At 32.5% G+C, this 14,114-nt stretch overlaps 2 protein-coding genes and 1 pseudogene across 2 annotated transcripts; 1 reads left to right on the top strand and 2 right to left on the bottom strand.

The window, feature by feature from the left end:
• Positions 1-498: 498 nt before the first annotated feature.
• Positions 499-1,778, top strand: LOC114754788 (uncharacterized). The gene is made up of 2 exons (XM_028943614.1): positions 499-517; positions 838-1,778. Exon 2 carries the CDS (start codon positions 917-919, stop codon positions 1,394-1,396), a length of 480 nt encoding a protein of 159 aa, XP_028799447.1. The 5' UTR covers positions 499-517; positions 838-916; the 3' UTR covers positions 1,397-1,778.
• Positions 1,779-8,997: 7,219 nt separating this feature from the next.
• LOC114754802 (uncharacterized) lies at positions 8,998-9,064 on the bottom strand (annotated as a pseudogene).
• Positions 9,006-13,499, bottom strand: LOC114754786 (glycosyltransferase BC10). The gene is made up of 2 exons (XM_028943613.1): positions 12,235-13,499; positions 9,006-9,373 (listed from the first exon to the last, which is right to left on the bottom strand). Exon 1 carries the CDS (start codon positions 13,325-13,327, stop codon positions 12,269-12,271), a length of 1,059 nt encoding a protein of 352 aa, XP_028799446.1. The 5' UTR covers positions 13,328-13,499; the 3' UTR covers positions 9,006-9,373; positions 12,235-12,268.
• Positions 13,500-14,114: the final 615 nt, after the last annotated feature.

Raw genomic sequence — 14,114 nt, 5'->3', positions numbered from 1 at the left:
AAAGATTTGGCTTTAGATAGAGTTCAATGGCGTCGTGCGATCTATGTAGTCGACCCCATCTAGTAGAATAAGGCTTTGTTGTTGCTAGAAAAATGAAGTAATTTCTTGTCCAATACACAACTTCCTGTTTTTCTTTTTTCCGGCCAAAGTCCAATACATAACTTTATGTATTAAGATATTCATCTTGTCAATATGCCTGTATCGTGTGAATCCTGCATTAGTTTAAATATATTTCCAGTGACGTTCTTAGCATATTACTGTCTGCATTTTAATCTCTCTAAGCTTCCATCTTGGTTTCATGCTATACTCCTGGCAGGCTGATGATGAATTGGGTTTGCCTGCTATACGGGGTTAGGTAGTCTTTGGTAATTGCTGTAGCCGGTGTGGACATAAGCAAGCCTTATGAAGAGGGGCAAAGCTTGAGAACGCCATTGGTTTGGTGAATCTATAATCTATTATTGTGCCTGCATCATTTGACCTGGTGCCTGTTTGCAATAAAAATCATATGATTCTGAAGGTTTGCTGACTTTTCCTACATTCTCTCACGTACAATAATTTACAATTCTTTTAGCAAAAAAATGAGAGAAATCCTATCATTATGAAATTGGGCCCCTCCTTTCACCACCGCCATGGAGGATGGTTTACAGGATTCATTACTACTTCTCCTACTTTACTACACTTACCTAGCCAAGATTTAGATCTAGCTCTACTCAAACTTTTTGAGTTTACCTTAACATTTCTCACTTGTCTGACCGTTGCTCAGCAATTTTTGGATATCAAAATGACCTCTTCTGAAGATAATTTTAATGCAGCTGATTTGCCCATTTCTGCAATCAGTTTTGCAACCTGGTGTAGAGGATGTAAAGAATGTTACAGCAGACATTCAAGATCCTGAAGGCTAAAACTATAAGCATCTATGAGGGATGAGGGTTTTGTTAGATGGTGCAAGAAGTGGTTAGCTCATGCGAATTTGCGTGATGATTTTACTAAGGCTCGAATTCTTGGGGTTTATATCATATGGAACACAGAAATAAAGTGGTGCATGGGCAGGGATTTTTCTCGCATGAAATGGCTATGGCCATATTCAGGCATCACTGGTGGCAGAGTAATAATGTGGTATGGAGCGATGCTATGGACAGGGGTATGCGTAGCAGGTTTCCGCAAACACTTTCTTGGTTCTACAGGATTGAGCAAGGCTTTCAGGAAGTTCGCTCAGTTGAATGGATTATTTTTAAGGACTGTTCGTTCACTTGTGAGAATGGGCAGAAGTAAATCTCAGTGGATGCGGCGATCTATATCACAAGGGTTTGTTCCTGTGCAAATTGCCAAGGGCGTAATCAGATTCCCAGGGATAAGAGAAGCTCAGCTATGGAATGGTTTAGACGTGTGTTCCTAAATATGCATAGAACAGCGCTCATCCAAACGGCGCATGATGATGTTCTTTCTCTCTTATTTTTTATAAGATCCTCTTAATTACGTCATTTAAAAAGATAGTTAAAATTAGTTAAAAGTAATAAGTATGTAAAAATTAAAATTTTTTCTCAAGTATGCTCTTATTTAGTAAAAAGGCATATAAGAGAGAAAGATACTAGTAGGGATGAGATAAAGTATCAAAGAGAATGTAACATGATAAAATAATGAGAAGAAAGAATAGAAAATTAATTATGGGTAAAATTGATAAAAATGTATTTAATACTTAGACAGCCTTAAGTAGGATTTTAACCAAATCAATTCAAATTTTAATATTTTATAAAAAGTAGGGAAATTTTCAATTTAAGGATCTTTGTAGCAACATAATTTCTATTCATGAATGAGAAAGACATAATTGTCCCTAATAACTGTTTCCCTTTAAATTTGGAAAAAATGAGGGCTGAAAATTAAGGCCATTCTTTCCGTTCTTTCCTCTCTCACTCTGAAATATCATAAACTCTTCCCTTTCTCATTCTTTAAACTCGTTGTCTATTTTGTGCTTCTGTCACTCTCAAAAGTCATCCAAAGGAGATTCATCGCCATTCATTGTGCTGGTTTTCTCACTCTCAAAACTCACAAAGATTATCTAAGGGAGGTTTATAGACATTGTCGTCAGGTGGCAGGGTATTGCCATTGTGGTGCATTCTAGGCTCTACAACCAGAGAAAAATACAAAGCAAGAGGAGGGTATAATTGAGAGAGAAAACTTGGAAGCAATCTCATTTATTCATTTATACGTAGTACACACACATATATAACATACTCATTGAGAGATAGATATAAAAAGTGTAGAAAATATGATTGTATATGATTTACAAGTTTCTGCGCAATTATTATCTCTCTTTAGTCTTTCCTCTGTCTCTCTTAAAATGCATCACACACACTCTGTTGAGAATCTAAAAAGTTCGAATTAATAAATATATCAAAGCTTTCACATGCTTTCCCAGTAGCATTCCTTCGTTAATGAGCTTTTGCTTAGTTTTGGTTGGTTTTATATTCAATATCTGTACATAGGAGATTTGGTACATAAATTCACAACAGGAACAATTTCATTTACAAGTGGGTTAATTTAATTGAAAAAGCTCATGATAATTTACAAGTTTTGGAGGAACTATTCACACATAGAATTTGCGAATTTGCGATAAGGATACATAAATTAACAACAGAAATATGTCCATTTGCAAGTGAGTTAATTTAATTGAAAATGTTCTTGATAATTTATAAGTGTAAGAGGAATTATTCACAATTGGAACTTAAGAATTTGTAACAAGAATACATAAAGTAACAAAAGAAATATGTCCATTTCCAAGTGGGTTAATTTAATTGGAAAAGTTAATTGTCTGGGAGGGAATATTCATAATTGAAATTTGCGTATTTGTAATGAGGATACATATATTAACAACAGAAACACATCAATTTGCAAGTGGGCTAATTTAATTGAAAAAGTTGAACATGATAATGTAACAAGTCTAGAGGGACTATTCACTAGTGAAATTAGGCAATTTGCAATAAGGATACGCATATTAACAATAAGAATTCGTCCATTTGCAAGTGAACTAGTTAAATTGAAAAAGTTGAACATCATTTTTCACAAGTATGGGAGAGACTATTCACAAGTGAAGTTAGATAATTTGCAATACAAATACACACATAACAACAATAACTCGCACATTTCTAAGTGGAGTAATGTGATTAAAAAAGTTAAAAATGATTATTCACAAGTCTAGGAGGAACTATTCATAAGTGGAATTATAACATTTTCAAGAAGGATATGTATATTAACAATAAGAATACGTCTATTTGCAAGTAAGCTAGTTGAATTTAAGAAGTTGAATATGATAATTTACAAGTCCCTCCCACACTTGTAAAAAATTAGGTTTAACATTTTCAACTCAATTAGTTCACTTGCAAATAGACGAGTTATTACTGTCAATATACGTATCCCTGTTACAAATTGCCTAATTCTACTAGTGAATAGTCCCTCGACTTGTTATATTATTATATTCAACTTTTTAGTTACACTAGCCTACTTGCAAATGAACGAGTTTCTCTAGTGAATCAACTTATCCTTATTTTAGATTTCCTAATTTCAGTTGTCAATAGTATACCATATACTTGTAAATTGGTGGGGAAAGACAGAAGATTAGAATTAATTGACATATAACATACTCATAGTATATATTCCCTAAAAAGGAAATTGTGAAAATTCTTTGTATACAAATTTTAACACATTCTAAAGTAGCTTAAATTACATCCCGAATAGAAAATATAACAATTGCTATGTCATTACTTTCTTTTTGGTTGTGTTTTTATCTGTTGAAATAGTTTTGTAATGGCAACTAACTTCGTATTTCTTATATGAGTAACGAGCTACCATACAACTCAAATCTTAGTGAAGTGTTTTGATCCTATGGCACAATAATAAGTACTGTCAATAAATTCACATAGGTTCAATAATCATAATTCATAATAATGAAGGAATCATAAACATATAATTCAACTCCTACTATTATATAACAACACATGGTAAATTCATAGCATGCAACTTTCCTTCTTACATAAATCCCAAACTTGTAAAGACACTAATTGTCATGCATTAGTTCTCCTTGTAAATTTAGCTTGTTAATGCATTAGTTTTGGTAAATGACCTAACTTCAATCGTTACACTACTAAATAACAAATTGCTACAATTTACCACTTAGCACAGAAAATTCACAAAATCATATGAAATTACAGAGGGGAAATGAATCAGCCAACAACAAAAACATCACAAACAAGATAATCGGAAAGCATGACCAATTATAAGAGGTAATATGGAGAGATACAAAAGACATAACACAATACCCATACCGAAAGAGACATATAGTGAAATATAGGTTGGGATATCTCATTATCAAATCTTCTTTGCACAGATATTGAATATAAAACCAACTAGATATAAGCAAAAGATCATTAATGAAGTAACGATAAACCTTTCTCGGACGACCTCTGTGAGTTTTGAGAGTGAGAGAACTAGCATAACGAATAGCGATAAATCTCCTTTGTATGACTTTTCAGAGTGACGGAAGCACAAGATGGACGATGAGTTTAGAGAATGAGAAAGGGAAGAGTCTGTGAGATTTTAGAGTGAGAGAAAAAAGAGCAGAAAGAATAGCCCTAATTTTCAGCCCTCATTTTTTCCAAATTTAAGAGGAAACAGTTATTAGGGGCAATTATGTCTTTCTCATTCCTCAATTAATTTCATTTGGATCCTTTGGTTCTGCAGTGATGTTTCAGAATTATTTGGTTCTAAATGAAAATTATGTTGCTACAGAGGTCATCAATTGAAATTTTCCCTAAAAAGTATTGGAGGGAGCATGTTGGAAGATGAGATGTATGTTACGAGATGTCCTGCTAGTTAGGAAGTCTTGGTCTAGCCATCAATGTAATTGCCAATGATCATCGTCTACGTAAGCCTGGCGTCTTAATAATTTTTGATGTTCTTTTCAATTTTGTTAGTTGCAAGTATCTTTTTATTAGGAATAATTCAATTTGAGGTATTATCGGGCATTATATATGAATACTTCTTCAGTGGAGATTTAAACCTTGATTTGTCACATTGTAAAGGACTAGTCTCTTCTACTAGACCTAACTTCCGTTAGTATGGCATACTTTTTAGTAGCTTCAAGATAATAATATTATTTCAACTTTACAATCATATCATAATATGTTAATCCAAAAACATTTTTAACTTTTAAAACATAACATTATTCATAAGTAACAAAATTTTTTAACATAGTACACAAGCATGCTTGAACAATTTTCAAAATAGACAAGCTTTGATGCATCCAGACGTGCTTGAAAAGTTTAAAAGCATATTATAACAATTTTTAGTCAAAACAAACAATTCAAAATCTAGTCTTCATAGGCACAACAATTTCTGAAACAACTTAATACGCACACAAACTTATCTTTATATATATATATATACTACCTCCGGTCCTAATTATAAGACCTAGTTGTCTAATTTGAGGAGATTAAGAAAGTAAGTTAAGTTAGTTATTTGTAATAAATAAGTATTGTCATTCTTAAAATATCCTTGCTAGTTAATTGTATTGGCTAGAACTATCATTATTAGAAGGACTATCTTGGGAAAAAATGCATAAATATGAGAGACAAAATGGATTAGGGTTTTATAATTAGGACCAAACTAAAAGTCAAATGGGATCTTATATTAAGGACCAGAGGTAGTATATACTAATTTGTGATACTTATTTATGTATATTTGATAAGTATATGAAGGGATAACCAAAGTTTATACTCCGAACTTATTATTATCAACACTTGTGTGCTTCTAATTTCTACCCAACAATTTAATTTCAATCTATATAATTATTACACAAATTTTCATGAATCAAATTGCTAAACAAATAATTAATTTAACTACATAGACGTAAAATTGCTAATTCTACTTCTAACTTCTAAATCTCACTTATAATCCTTAGTTTTTCATTTTAATATCAAATTAAATCTTTTCTAAATCCCAACAACTCATTTCAATCAGAAATCAATCCACAATTACTTAATTAATCAAAATTCCCAATTTCTTTGATTTAGAGTTTCAAGAAAAATACCCATTCTCAATTTATAAGATTTAGCAATAATCTAAATTGATTAAATATTAACTCTACTTTCAACAAGCATAACTTCAACAATAAACTCAAGTTCAGTTGATAAAATTATTATATTCAATCATAACCCTCCTCTAACATTTAAACTGTAACTTTAAATTTCCCAAATAATGAAACAGAAATATTTTATACTGATTAAATATAAGTATTAACTCATCTTTAATCCTCCAATTCCAATTTGTTGGAACTTAGTACTTGCTTGGAGTTCTCATTTTTTTTTTTTTGACCGGATTGGAGTTCTCATCTTTAAACCAACACTAGTGCTGAAAAGGAAAAATTACATTGTTAGAAAGCTCTCATTGCATAGAAAAATGTTTGTGAAATAAACTTTGTGGATCGGAAATTCTATAGGCATCAAGTCAAGCTTAAAAATATCTTAAATCTCTATTAATGGCAACTATACCTGCCACGGGACGGGAGAGACAAAAGAAGCAGAAGAATGCGGTGGGGTAGTTGGCGCATTAAAATGGTGTGGGTCCCGCATCATTATAAAATGAACTCCCTTGATATTTTCCTATAAAATGGTTTTGTTTATATAGGGGGAAGAGACCAGATTTTTTTAAAATCTTATTTATAAGTTATTTTATTAAATTTTTTAGTATAAATATACTATTTTGTTATTCATTTATTACAATGTAAATAGTTGTCTTTTTTAAAAGGTGTATATATTAAATAGGGATAAATTTAAAAAGTTGTTATATTTTAATGAAGAGTTAATGCATTTTAAGGTTTTTTTTTATCTGTGTCAAATATGTTAAAAGTGCCTTATAAACAGGACCACATGAATATTTATAAGGCAAAGAGAGAAGATATTTTTTGTGGCCAAAAAGAGAAGATATTTTTTGTCCTATTTATAGAGCATTGAGAGAAATTTTTTGTATGAACGTATAATTTTACCCTTCATTTATTATTGTGTTAACTTTGTTTACATGAGATATAATATATATTAAATAGGGACAAAGTTGAAAAGTTATTGAATTTTAAACTAGAGTTAATAAAATTTAAAAATTTTCTTGATCTATGTGAAACATATTAAAAGTGACTTATAAATAAAACTAGAAGAGTAATAGTCAAGCTTAAATGTGTTTTAAAAATTGATAAAAAAAATTATATATTTTACGTTTATTAAAGAATGTTGTTGAAAATTTCTCTCATATCTCTCCTACATTTAAAACTTTCTCTCCTCCTTGTAATAAGGAGTAACAGTAAAAAATCATAATTAATTATTTTATCACCTTATATTTGGATCAAAATTTTTTTCAGAAGAATTTTATATTTTGAAGGGAAGATAGAATTTTACAGCTCTCTTTTTCTTTCTTATCTCTCCTTTTTATTTAATAATTTTTATTTTTCCTTAAAAAATTTTATTTTTATTTAACCCCATTATTTCTCTTCTTTTCTAAAAATTATGACTTAGAATTATATCATTAATCTAAGGGAGAATTATAATGAGATTCCAAACAAAAAAAAATTAAAAAACAAGTCTCAAAAGTTGTTATTCTCACCATAAGACTTATTATTATAAGCTGTTAATGTTGTTATTGGGACCTTTTAGTAATTATTTCTTTTCTGTAAGACTTGATTGTAATTCTCTCTTAATCTAATCAGTTTTGGATAAATTTTTTTCCCTCATAATTACATAGTAAATTACAATTTTCATGAAATCCAAATATTAATAAACATTTACGGCTTTCGATTTTGCGCTTCTTCATTTTGCCCAAAAAAAAAAAAGGGAAAGATTTTGTGCTTCTTAATCATGGCATAACAATTTGATACTCGTAGCTTAACAATATAATTAGGACCTATTATTTTGTTTAGGATTTTCACATTAAATTTTTCTCTTCTAGATTTGATATGTTTCTAGACCTTGAACTCGAACAATGTATTTTATCACTCTAAATTTCAAATTTCAAATTACTTAATAAATCTAATCATAATATTATTTAAATCCTTAAAATAAATATTCGGTATATTACACCAGGTCAAAATTACTTGTAATTCAAAATACAGTCAAATATATTGCTTCTTTTTGAAAAAGTTATTACAATTCACACCATTAAATTTTAGTGGTGCAATCTGAATTCAAGCTTCTTTTTCGCCCCCCAAATAATCCAAAAGGTTTACATGAATCAACATATGGATTTGTAGCCTCCATTAATTAGCATTTAGACATTTACACACTCCATTTTTTGCCTCCATAGAGTTAAAAGGATCATCTCACATTTATTTTTGTTTTTTAAGACAAAATATGAGTTTCATTAATAATTCTTTGACAATATACCCTAGAATTACCCTTCGAACCAATCCAACATTTGGTGGACCCACAAAAAAAAAAAAAGAAGAGACAAAACTCAGGTCAAGTTAACTAGATCAAATAAGTCCAACCTATATTTATTTTACACATCATCACCTATTACCGCTTCACCTAATGTTAACACCGTGAGGGTACCACGATCACTGAGAGAGAAGGTTGAGTTCTTGGCTGCTATTCAATCATCTTCAACCCCAACGCTACTATAATCACAATCCTCCAGGATAACTTCAATTTCAGCTCAAATCTCTGCCTTTGATCCAATCTCTTCCATGTGGCACCTTCTTCCTCCATTACCGACAAACCCACCACTTCAGGGAACTCATCCTCCGATATAGTCAATCTCCATTGTCAGGGAACTCATCCTCCTCCCTACTTTCACCCACGACCTCCAACCCGCATTGAGACTAACAGAGTTAATAGCAGGTTAAGTGATGAGAAGTGATGTGTTGTAAAATACATATAGGTGGTAGAATTTAATTAATTACTTGGTCCTACTTGACTTAATTAACTTGACCCAAGTTTTACCCGAAGAAAACATTTGTGCTACACGGAGGCCATGCTAATCTTCTCTGTATCATTCCAATTTGATCGCAGACATCCAAAAAGGACATTAGCTTTTCCGCTTCTTTCCACACAAATTCCTTTTGAATTCGTGCATCATTGCACGATATCCATTTTCTCTTAACCTCCTCCCACAACAACCTTGCATACCTCTCTAGAAATGCTATTTTCGAAGGACAACATTTTCAGATGACACTTCTCTCACTTACCAGGCATTTCACTCACAACTGATTCTGTAATTTAAAGAAACAAAAACAAAAATTTATATTTTCTATTCACATATTGCTAAATGAAGCTTTACCAGTGGCAGCGGCACCGTGCATCAACATGCCTTCTTTGCCATTATCAACAAAGATGCCCTGAAGATAAAGAATAAAAAAGAAGACACAGGAAAAAACCAAACAAATTCGCGTGAGTAGTATATACCAAATGGTCAAGGGAAGGGGGCACGTGAGCTATAGAAAATATCAAGCATTCCTCACGTGAGTTGCTTCAACAGTGTTATGCCCAGAAATTCCTCACAAGAACAATACAAGGACAGAGATTCCCTCATTATTGTAAACGTAAGAAATACTACCCCTGATTTTAAATATAAAATTTAGCTTATAGTAGAAGGGACCGGAGGTGGTAATATATAATGAAATATCTCTCCTTAATGCTTGAGAATTTGTGAAAAAATAGAGCAGAATAAAATGATAATTAAAAAAATGATATTAAAACAAGTAATAGAATACAGCAAGTCATGCTGCCCCCTCAAAAAAAAAGAAAGAGAGAGAGAGAGAATGGCAAGGCATGTGGGGCATCAAAGTTTAAAAAGGTTTCAAAAACCCTTGTTTAATATTCCATTCCACCACTTGAACAACGCCCTGCTTGATCTACATTTATTACTCCATCTTTTTATCGCTCGTTCACAAAAAATTCCATAATTCTTGTCTTCAACTGACAATTTCGTGCTAATTTAGAGGGCCACAAACGTTAAATTGACTGAATTCAATCCTCATCCTATGTAGTTTTCATACTAAACTCTCAAATTCCTAAGGGTCTACTTAGATAAATGTTTAAAAACTAATCCCTCCATCTTCAAGTAGGAGCAAATTTTAATAAACCCACACAATTGAAAAGAGTTAGTTTATCATAATAGTTACATCTCAAATTGAAAATTTTTAACTAAAATGCCCTTGTGACTAATGCTCAACTTTTTCCCTCATCTAATGATATGCTCATTTAGTAAAGAGTGATGATTAATGAGGACAATTTAGAAAAGATGTCTCAAATGCATCTCAAATTTTGTTTCTTTTGCTTTTAAAAAAGACAAAAAGGGGGGGGGGGAAGCATGTTCAAAATTTGCTTATATAAAAAACTAAAACTTACTAAGTCTATTTTACTATGTACATATCACTCTCAAGTGTCCTTTTTAGATTTAGGGATCATCATTCTACTCAATTTCTAGGATAAGCAAATCTTAATTTTATATCCATCCATCTCTATACGTTTCTTTTGGCAGTGTCTCTATTACCAACCCCAGCAGAACACGAGTATTGTGGGGCCGAAATCCCAGAAAAATCCAGAAAAGGTTTCCTGAGTAACCTAATCATCAAATTTGGAGGGAAAGTGAGCAAGAAAATGGTTACTTAGGTCACATCACAGTTACCAACTATGGCAATGTTTTGCTAATCAAAAGAATATTTGGGGCAGGTTTCTACTTTATGTATGATTCTCGCAGAATCCAAGGTGCCCCTAATCAATTCTCGTCATATTCAAGAATATCGCCTTAGTTTTGTATAAATAAATGGGTTACGTGACAATGTATGTTTAATAATATTTTTTTTTATATAAGATATGATATCTGATATAATCAAATTGAATTGAAGCATATTATCATATCGAACAAGCAGCTAAATATGCTCACCAAGTTGTTCTTACAATATATGCAAAGCCCCCATAAAAAGACTATGATAACAATTGAGTTAAGAATCATTTTTGCCCTAGAAGTACTCACGAACTAGCTATAGGTCTGTATAAGTTTGTTTCGACTCAATATCACACTAAAAGTATTAGGGGGGGCGGGGCCTTTCTATTAACAATATTAACAATTTTGTTCAAAAAAAATTTCACAAAACGCAATATTACAGCTTTTTTAATACTTTCAGGATAACATTTAGTTTAAAGAAAAACTCTCGGGATATGAACAGTTCCTATGCGGATACTGAAGGGATAAAAATAAAAATGATTATTAACCTGATAACAATTACATACCACATGTTATTTTTAATGAAAGTGGAATGATTTTCCTGGTTAAAAAAGTAGAGGAATAAAAGAGGAATGACTTTCTATGAATCATCCAAATGCTACCTAAAATATTTGATAGGGAAAATTGGAAAGAAAAAAAAAACTGAAAATTACCAAATCCCTAATACAACACTTTATTTAGTGTTGACAACATTGAATTTATAAATAATAATAAATTTTTGTTGACATTCATTATTTAGCATTTAGTAATCTCCACCTTTTCTTTTTTGTCATTTTTCCTATTTGATATGATTTATATAAAAATATCAAAATACAGTGACCTCCCTTCCGTTTTGCTGAAATCGGTAACCTTTCTTTTTTATTTCAAAACTTATAATGTAATCCAGTTTTCAACCCCATTAGGAATATTTTATTAAAAATTCTAAAATAATTAATTTTTATTTGTAATTATGTCAAAAAATTTAAAATTATTAATTTGTCTTTACAATCCAATTGTTCACTCTCTCTCCAATTTAAAGAACTTTAAATAATTAAAAACATTTATCTCTTCATCTCTTTATGTTTTATTAAGTTTTTCATAAACTCATTTTAAATATTATTTTAGCCAACTTATGCATTTGAATTTTAAAAAATTACTTATTATTTAAATTTATAAAACTAAAAATTCAAAGTTTGAAATGATTTAACATCCAACAATTTTGATAGTTAGACAAATTTATATTTCCCCAACTTAAAAATGTCTATCCAAATTCGTGCAAAAAATGCCTATCTAATTTTATGAATGGCGAAAAAAATTATATTCTTTTTTTTCCTCTTTTGCAGACAGAGAAGATATTTTATCCCCTTCCTGAAGTTTCTAATATTCGAGAAGTCTAAATCACCAATTAAAAAAAAAATTATATATTGGAATTCAGAAAAGCAAGAAGATGCCAAAATATACCCTGTACGCTAGTAAAAGTTAAATACTTACCAAGTTGTCCTGATCCTGAAAGAGGATAAATACTTCAATCTCGGAAAATGACGTCATCGGCGATTTCCATCAACAGCTCACGACTCTCCGGCGAGAACTTCCTCGCAAACATGTAGTCATACCCTGAGTAATTTGACTGCCTTAACTGGAAAACCAGCTCCGGCGAGACCTCCGATGACGTGTACAAGCGCGGGTGGCCGTCCCAGCATCCCGTCCAGTTCACCCTCGTGAGGGTGAATCCGGTACACCCATTCGGATCCTCCATGGACAAAAGGGTCGGAAAGTAGTGCTCCTCCGGGTAGCACGGCTCCTCGGTCACACACGGCAGCCTGAACTTCTTCCACAACCTCCTATCCCTCACGACAGCTGCCGCATGCCGCCGGGTCAGCACGAAGAACTGTGACCCGACCCGGAACTCATCAAACGTCACTTCCGGTAACATCGCGTGCTCCCCACGCGCCACATATCGGTCGTACAGATTGGGCTCGTCGGCAAGTATCTCGATATAGCTCTTGTAGTTAGACTGAGAAAACGTAAAACTCGTGAGAATCGTTAGTTCGTTGCCGAAGAGGGAACGGTACATGTAACGGAAGGAGTGGAGTGGGATGCAATGCTGGGACACAAGAGCAAAGTACTGGTTCATCGGGTCGTCGATCAGGGCGTTGGCGAGTAGGCGGCGCGCGGCAGCGATCAGGGACGGTGACGCGCGGAAAGTTTTCTTCGACGGGATGAATCGGTCGCGCAAAACGCCACCGGGAGGGGTGATGTAAACGGATGGGTCTGAGTGGATGTAGATGTTGAAGAGATTACGATTTCCATGGAAGAATTTTTCCCAGAGCGGGGCGAAGGAGAGATTGGAGTTCGTGAGGAAGAGGAAAGCGATTTTGGGTTTAGGATTTGTGGCGCCTAAGCGGTTGGTGGTGGAAACGGAATGGGCGGCGCGTGATGCTCTGGTGAAGAGAGCGAGGTCGTCGACGTCGTCGGAGACAGTGAACGTGAAGTCAGCCGGAGGGAGGATTTGTGGAGCAAAGAAGAAGATGAATGGGAGACTGAAGAAGACAGTGAAGATAACAAGCAAAGGACAAGACAACATTGGGAGAAGAAGAAGAAGTGATGAATTTGGAGGGGAAATTTTCGGGGAAAGGGAAAGATAAAGAGAAATTGAAGGAAATATTTTGGAATACTTTAATTTGGTGATGTATTTGGTCGGGATTCTGGAACTAACTGTTGAAGAGTGAGATAAGAGAGTGAAAATAAAAGTAGGGGTTAAGGTTGAGGAAGATGACGAAGAAGACGACGCGATTGCGAAGAGAAGTTCTTGTTCTAGAGATTGCCTGGCCCATTTATGAGATGTCCAGCAATTTTCTTTCTCTTTTGCTTTTAATATTATTATTATTGTTTTATAAATCTTATTCACAGGAGAGAATGTTTTTTTTTTGTCATATTTATATGACACTGAAAAAAAAAATTGGTATGAATATGTAATTTTACTTTTTATTTATTATTGTGTTGATTTTGTTTACATAAAATATAATATATAATGTATATTGAATTAGAATAAAATTATTAAATTTTAAATGAGAGTGAACAAAATTTAAAATTTTTATTAGAATGCGTAAAATATATTAAAAATGACTAATAAATAAGGTTAAAAAAAATATTTTGGAACCATATGCATGTTAAAAGTGTTTTTATGGCTCCTTATAATTTTGATACCTGCGGCTGTACTTTTTTTTTGGGCCAAACGGCTGTACTTTGTTTTGATGTCAATTTAATAATTTTATACTTTATAATACTCCTCCAATCTTTAATATAAGATCCATTTAACTAATTTGATTAGATTAAGGAAGTTAGGTAAGTTAATTAATTATAAAAAATGT

This window comes from Neltuma alba, unplaced genomic scaffold (assembly GCF_004799145.2).
Source record: "Neltuma alba isolate B1F8T4 unplaced genomic scaffold, ASM479914v2 tig00010189_pilon, whole genome shotgun sequence".
NCBI classification, from domain to species: domain Eukaryota; kingdom Viridiplantae; phylum Streptophyta; class Magnoliopsida; order Fabales; family Fabaceae; genus Neltuma; species Neltuma alba.
This window is presented reverse-complemented; position numbering and strand designations above follow the sequence as displayed.

Coding starts and splice junctions, on each gene's coding strand:
- LOC114754788 (XM_028943614.1), top strand. CDS start 917: ATGAGGGATGAGGGTTTTGTTAGATGGTGCAAGAAGTGGTTAGCTCAT.
- LOC114754786 (XM_028943613.1), bottom strand. CDS start 13,327: ATGTTGTCTTGTCCTTTGCTTGTTATCTTCACTGTCTTCTTCAGTCTC.